General features: G+C 40.7%; 1 protein-coding gene across 2 annotated transcripts in view; it reads right to left on the reverse strand.

Moving 5' to 3' along the window:
* Positions 1 to 6,653, reverse strand: part of radx (RPA1 related single stranded DNA binding protein) — a 6,867-nt gene extending 214 nt beyond the window's left edge. The window contains exons 1-15 of one of the 2 annotated variants that reach the window (XM_046040926.1): positions 5,575 to 6,653; positions 4,852 to 4,994; positions 4,543 to 4,735; positions 4,085 to 4,193; positions 3,811 to 3,911; positions 3,573 to 3,692; positions 3,380 to 3,475; positions 3,114 to 3,281; positions 2,721 to 2,878; positions 2,497 to 2,639; positions 2,358 to 2,405; positions 2,180 to 2,277; positions 1,850 to 2,089; positions 1,094 to 1,276; positions 847 to 1,007 (exon numbers count right to left, since the gene is read on the reverse strand). In XM_046040926.1, coding sequence (XP_045896882.1) covers positions 871 to 1,007; positions 1,094 to 1,276; positions 1,850 to 2,089; positions 2,180 to 2,277; positions 2,358 to 2,405; positions 2,497 to 2,639; positions 2,721 to 2,878; positions 3,114 to 3,281; positions 3,380 to 3,475; positions 3,573 to 3,692; positions 3,811 to 3,911; positions 4,085 to 4,193; positions 4,543 to 4,735; positions 4,852 to 4,994; positions 5,575 to 6,169 — 2,532 coding nt within the window. In that variant the 5' untranslated portion in view covers positions 6,170 to 6,653 and the 3' untranslated portion in view covers positions 847 to 870. Of the gene's footprint in view, positions 1 to 651; positions 1,008 to 1,093; positions 1,277 to 1,849; positions 2,090 to 2,179; positions 2,278 to 2,357; positions 2,406 to 2,496; positions 2,640 to 2,720; positions 2,879 to 3,113; positions 3,282 to 3,379; positions 3,476 to 3,572; positions 3,693 to 3,810; positions 3,912 to 4,084; positions 4,194 to 4,542; positions 4,736 to 4,851; positions 4,995 to 5,574 lie in introns of those variants that run through there. The other variant, XM_046040925.1, reaches the window with a different exon arrangement.
* Between the last annotated feature and the right edge of the window lie 726 nt (positions 6,654 to 7,379).

Raw genomic sequence — 7,379 nt, forward strand, 5'->3', positions numbered from 1 at the left:
AATTTTGTAACAGATAATGAAGTGTCTTATTAGAGGATGTGAGGGTTTTTTGCGTTCAGGTTGGTGTTGCACAGTCACTTGTATGGTTTTCTTTCTGTCTTTACCATCAAAATAAGCTTTAAAAATATCGTTAATATTGTTTTAAAAGAAATTAACAAATTACGTTTACATTCTAAAATATCTTGACATTAATTATGTTATATTGAATTATTTATAAATCAACCTGGATATTGTGATATTTGAAAATAAATATTTTTAAACATATGTATTGTTATTCTGAGCAAAAATAATTTATGTACAAGACTCTCAACTGTTTGTTCTGCAGTATTAACCTATGGAAAGGTCTCAGCAGGCCACTGGACATGGAGGAAAAAGGTTTGACATCAGCACTTAAATATTGTGCAACAAGTTGTCAATACTTCCTAGAAGAAAGCAGCTGTCACACCTCTCCTGTGGGTGGATTTTCACAGACTTATTTGATGGCAGCCGTCCAAAATACCATTCCTTTCTTACAAATATAGTCTACAGTGATGATTTCCTGGTTAGGGGAGTTAAACCTTTCGGCATGTACACGGACACCTTATTTGTAGCCTGAGTGAGGTCACAGTAAATACACTTAAATGCTGGTTTTAAATAAAGTGTGCAATCACATGTATTTCAGTGTTTTAATGGCTGATAAAACATTGTTTTCTCTTATAACAGGTAATCAGGCAATTTACAAGTATCAAACTGAGGTTTGGTATAAAACAAGTGGACTGGGTTTCCTTTGCGCTTTCTATCCAAAATAACTGTCTAATTACATGATTAATGTTTGCTAACAATAATTACAAGCTATTCTAACAGAAATGAACACTCACTCTTCTGTGCCTCCTAGTCGAGACAAACCTCTGACACTCTGTACACCTTGCTGATTATGACTTCCACCTTATGTCCACCCAAATGACAAAGGTCCAAGATGCACACGACATGCGTATCCTCTAGCTCACTGGCAGTCGCTAAGACCTCCTCTGCAAGACAAATAAAATGCACATTGTCACGTGTCAGACTGATCCTAAATATGATGCTATGTATTAGAGGTAAGTGTGGTGGCTACCTGGCTCAGGAGGTAAAGCTTCACTGCAGTTGGCAGAATCACTGAGAGGGCAGATGAAGCCAGACGAAAGGCAGGAGAGCATCGTGTTGCCGTGAGGATGCTGAGGAAGACCTACCGCCCTGGGCTCATCTGAGCTCACAATAGGAAAGTACGCGGCATCAACGGCCATCTGCTTGTTTATGCCTGTCCGAAAAATATAAAAAGAAGAAGGTTGTAATCGCAGTTCTTTGTCAACAAATCTAACAACATAAAAATGAGATGTTAAGATGTCTGATGTTATTTTTTGAGATCCTGATTTTCAGTGCTAACTGAAGGCGGGCACTAAAGGTCCTAATGGACCTACCTGACAATGTGTGGTGACTCAATGGGTTTACATTTGTTCAGAAGGTAACAGACACAAATGTTATGATTCTAAAAGCTGTTCAAAGACAACACCATGTTTAACTACACAATTTGATGAAAATGGAATATATGGCATAGAATAAACATTAAATAAAGCAGATCCACCTTAACAATAAGGAGCTGTATGAATTTTGCTGTTTTTCAAATGTGACTCAGACCTCTTACTGTGGAATTCAGTTTCCGCTGACGGCAGGTCTCCACCTCAAAGTGACTCACTTCATCCTCTGAATAATTCAGACTGAATATTATGCAGGAAACAAGAGGATGCTCTGATAGTCTACAGTTTGGACGCAGAGGCTAAATTTAATTTCTTGTGTGTCACAGATCAGAGTAATTATTACATTAAAACTCTACCTAATATTGTTACTTGGTAGTATCCTGGACAAACCCCAGGTGGGGTGGTGGTGTCTGTGACTTGCTCTGGTGTCCACTGCATTGGCTGAAGGTTACTCCACTGCAGGAGGACGTTCTTTTCATCAGAGGTGAACCTCTGAGAGATACTGTCCTGGTACAAACCACCTTGACACAAATGTTCAGATACTTCCTGTCGCTGCTTCAGCCAACTGCTGCTTTTCCAAGATAATACATCAGAGTCTGGCGGGGAAAAAAGCAGATCAGCGGGACAGTCAGTGTATCAGAAAAACTAAGGTACACCGCAGTAAAGCTGTAGCTCCAGTAAAGCACCTTGATTTTGATTTTGCAGTCGGAGGCGCGATTCCACATCCTGAACTTCCTCACTGTCTTCTTCTTGTCCTTCCTCTGTATTATTATATCCAGCCCTCCTGTAGGAGCAGAGACACATGAGCTCTGAATGGTTGTTAAGTGGGTTACCGAGGAACAATACCAGCTTAGTCTTCAGTACCTTTTTGCTGGCACGCCACCATTATTCAAAGAGCTCTCTGTGGCTTCTCTGAAAAACATGTTACATTTTATTTAATGAATTGAATAAGCTTTAAACTCTGCTAGATGTAATGTGCTCCTACGGGCCGCAAAAGTCATACCCTGTTTGAATTCTTCTTTTCCTTCTGCTTGCTGCGATTTTATCAGCAGAGGGAGATGTTAAACTGGTTGCCAAAGCCTGCTCAGCTGTCGAGTGTGTGTCAGGTTCAGCTTGTTCACACGCCTCAGATAAAACATCTAGCACCTGCAGGATACCAGTTGACTTTTTTTTATAGTTTCAACGGTAATTACTCTTGAAATGACGCTATAAAATTATGTCTATTACCTCTTCCTCTTCTGCTCCTTGAGAATCTGTGGCCCTTGGGCTTTTCATGTACCGCACTGCCGTAATCTGTCCTTGAATTGCAAGTTTTTTATGTTCCATGTAATGCAGGGTCTCTAACTCCCTCTTCAAGTCAGCCACAGCAACCAGAGGAGCTTGACCTAAAATAACAAAATAAAATAAAATTTTACACTGTCATTTGAACCAAATAACTTTTACTGTTAGATGCAGAATTTTAGATGCAGGGTATACTGTACTACACTTTTACTACTTTTTTCCTGGAGGCTAATCAGTGCATTCTGAAGTGAAACTGTAGTAGATTGAGAGGCAAATCCCCCACCACCACCCCCAAGGTATTTGAATGTGTTCTAAAAACAAACAAAAGGTTTCCCTCACCTGAGGCATCTGCCAGTGACTGAGTACACTTCTGTGGGGGGCGAGGGTAGCAATAATGACCACCAACAGCAGTCTTCTGGAGGACAACGTTGTCCTTCAAAGTCTTGGTCCACTGGATGAAGCTCTTAACTTTGGGGTCACTCACATATGGCTGACCTTTGTGATAGCCTATTAGATGAGACACAGCTCAGTTCCAACTGCAGTCACCCATACTGTCACCATAAATATGTAGATTATCAGGTACTTATTGTTACAGTCGTTCTGACCTGTGATGAACGTCTCTGTCTCGCAGCTGCTTGTTAGGTAGGGCGACGAGCCTTCCACATGACAAACTCTCATCTGAGTACACACCAGGTAGGTCACTGTGAAAGAGATTATGATGTATTAAACAAACTAAGAGAACATTCTTACAAGCATGGAAGCAGAGCTGTCAGATAGGAGTTGACACAGTTGACCTACTTGGGCAAATCTGACTGAAAATTTCTGGGCGTGAAGAGGAAAAAACCTCGAGGATAAAAGGGTGGTCAGATGTTCCGTCCACTGCGTGGATCCAGCGGTACGTCCAGTACTTTTCTGGACCTAAAAGGTGAACATGGCCAATCACCAAATTCAAATGAAAATTCAGCAGCTTTACTTCAGTTTTTAGATTGATAATTTACAGTTTATAGATAGATAGATAAACATGAACATTTCTTACCCTTGTTCCCTTTACTCTTGACTCTTTCCACACGACCAACAAATGTTACCAAACCAATGACATCGCATGCAGAATTGGTGGCTAATTTATCCAACTCTGACCTGTTGGATAAATAAACAACATGTCTGAAACTAAAATCATTATAATGCAAGGCTCCGCAAGGAAATGCCGTATAAAATAATAATATCAAATAGTATGTCTTTTGCATGTGTATAAACCAAAACATGCACACCCCAAGTACTAGATATAGGTAGACAAATGTTAAACTCATTACCTGGTGATGAACTGGTAGGAAACCTCAGGCAATCCCCACTGAGGCAGTACACTCTTTGGTGAGACCACAGTGATGACAGAGGCTGGGTTGCGAGGGTTCAGGCAGATTTCTTGGAAAAATACATGTGAAGCATTACATAACAGAGAGTTTAAGATAATGGTATACTGTGGTTCACCAGCCCTTTTAGAGAACTCTAACAAATCAAAACCTTTTCTAATTACTTTTCAAAACAGAATAGGCAAACTGTTCAAATATAGATAGACACACAAATTCTTAAGACTGATCTCAAGTAAAAGCAGATTTTAATTGCATGTATAAACTGCAGACCACTGTAAAGAGTTAGATAGCTAGTTTCAACTACAAGATGAAAACAGTGTTATGCTACATATCATAACATTTGTGCAGCTTTCAAACTATACTTCAAATTGCAAGACTGTGGTCAGCAGTTCTGTACGTACCTACTGAGTTAAAAGTCTTCATCCTGTGATGGTCCATTTGTGGGTGTGACCGGTTTGAATAACTCTGCTTCAAGGTGTAATTTTGGAGGTACAATACTGTGCCTACATTCAGTCTCTGGTAAAACTCCGGACAAAGTTCGTTCCAAAGCACAAGGGACATTGTCCCACTCTGGTCAGCAACTTCAAAGTAAGCCTGAAATATGACAACACATGAGGTGAAAAAAGTAGACCACACAACATAAGTAAGAAATATGAAAGTGAGACCCTTTTCACATCTTATTACTGAGGCTCCAAATTCTTCAAACTTACCTGGTAGGGGTAATCAATCTTGAGCCCAAACTTCCCATAATACCGTAATCTGGACTTGTGTATTATCTTCACTAGCAGAGGAAGGGGTTTCCATGTGTTTCTAAAGCATGACTCCAGACTACGAAGAAGCGTAATTTTGGACACTGTTGAAAAGAAAACATTGCAGACAAGAGAGCTAAACATAAAATAATTTTGTTTAAAGGAGAAGCGTCTGAGAGAGTGACAGAGTGCATATATTCTAGTCAACAAATGTGTCATTTATCAAGCAAAAAAAGCCCACATTTGAGTACATGCAGCCTTCCTCTGTTTTAGGTCATTATAAATGTATTAGCTTTGGGTTTTTATCTGTTGGCCGGACAAAACATGCAGTTTGAGGACATCACCGTGGGTTCTAATAAATTATGATAGGCACTTTCATTATTTTGTTAAGTTTTGTTGCCCAGTCGATAACTGACAAATTATAAAGGCAGTGATTATTAGTTGCTGCGATGCATCATATCCTACTTATTAAATTCACTAAATTGTCTTATGTGTAAACATATCCTGACTGCACCGAATTGCCTTCCCACAAAAACGTTGTCTTATTATTTCAGTGTGATATCTGCCTAGGTATGTTTCGTCCTGCCCCCTACCTGAAAACCCAAGTAGCCACCTACTCCACCTCGGTGGTGTAAATAAATGTAAGCCATGTGAATAGATCAGTGTGTGACAGGATCATCTCACCGTCCAGCACTGTGTCAGATGATGGAGACCCTGAGACCCAGATGTCTCCCTCCGGGTCGTCGTTGTTCCACAGAGACAGGTAATGTTTGCGGTTCACCTGAAGGGGAACATCACTATGCAGCACCACACTCCTCTCCATGCCATGCTTGACCAGCATGGGCAGTGAACTGACATCCTTTATGTGGGGCAGGACAGCAGACCTCCTTGCACCACATCTGAGCTTTTCAATGCAAACGTAACCATGTCCCAGTCTCCTCTCGTTGTAAACAAAAGAGCACTGCGTGATGCTGATGTCAGTCCCAGTCCTGAGGATGTTCGAGTGCACCAGGTGGTTTAAACTAGGGTGAACAAAGCATTTGACTCGCCCGACCCCGTCAGTGACAGTCACATCGTAGCTGTAGCTGTCGGGCTGCTGCTGCTGCCCCTCAGTTTGCTCGGATAGATACCTCTGAAGTGCGATGACAGCGACACGACCCGCCTCCTCCGTTTTCAGTTTCAGACACTGTGTGAAGGATAACCGCTCCAACGTCCTCTGGAGGCAAGACGCTTGCGAAAGACCAGTAACCATCGAAGAACAAGACGAGGTATCCTCCATTGTGGACAATTAACTCAAGCCGTTACCTTTTGGATAGCTGCTGTGTCGCTGCTGTGGTCTCATGTTAGCTTGTTGGCTAACTAACGTCTTCCTGACAGTCTCAGCAACCTGTTCTACACGCGTTTAAACTTGCGCATAAAAAAGAGTGGTGTCTGGAAGAATGTAGGACTAACGTAGACGTATCTAAATACTACAAATACTTTACTATTCAAGACTTAATATTTCACGGTGTTTAAGAAGAGGATACTCCGCTATCGAAGTTGCAGGCTAACGTTACAAACAACGCGGGTGCTGTTTGATTGCGTCACTATTTGCCATAAACACACTAGTTCGCAAAGAGAAAGAAATCCGCCCTACGTTAAAATACTTAATGTATGTGTCCAATGTTACCATACTGAATACTTTAGTCTCACATAAAAGCTGTCCGTTTAATGTAAAGAGGAAAATCCTATTTTTGAATCCCGCGCTGACCAGTCGGACTCCTTACGTCATCAACGCGACGTGCGCGTTGTAGGCTTGTTGTAGTTCCTATTTTGATTTGTTGTTGTTTTAAATCACTACAGTTATGACATTGTAACTCGTGTATTATACCTCATTCTTTGCACTGTGCTTCACAACATTATTGTCTTGCTGTCGACAAATGTTCAAATCTATTGATCGACTCCAGACTGTCCAGAACTCAGCTGCCAGGCTTTTAACCAGAACAAAGAAATATGACCACATTACTCCTATTTTAGCTTCATTACACTGGCTCCCAGTATGTTTTAGAATTGACTTTAAAATTCTATTGATTACTTTTAAAGCTCTTCATGGCCTCTCGCCTTGTTATATTTCTGACCTTTTAGTCCCATACACAGGCAGAGGTCTGTTGTCTGTTCCAGAGTCTCGACTGAAAACTAAAGGGGACAGAGCGTTTGCTGTCAGGGCCCCGAGGCTCTGGAACAACCTGCCCGAGGAAATCAGGTCGGCTGAGTCAGTGAACTCTTTTAAGTCCCTTCTTATAACATACTTTTATAGGAGAGCCTTTCCCGATCTTATTTGACTTTATTTTATCCCTTTTATTTTATTTTATTTTACTAATTTTATATTTATCTTAAACGTGTATTTTAGTCTTTTCAATGTTTTCATGATTTTATCTTGTATTGTTTTTGTATTATTGTCTTTTGGGTATTATTGTCTTTACACTTGTTAAAGCACTTTGTAACTTGTT

This window comes from Micropterus dolomieu, linkage group LG23 (genome assembly GCF_021292245.1).
Source record: "Micropterus dolomieu isolate WLL.071019.BEF.003 ecotype Adirondacks linkage group LG23, ASM2129224v1, whole genome shotgun sequence".
Lineage (NCBI taxonomy): Eukaryota > Metazoa > Chordata > Actinopteri > Centrarchiformes > Centrarchidae > Micropterus > Micropterus dolomieu.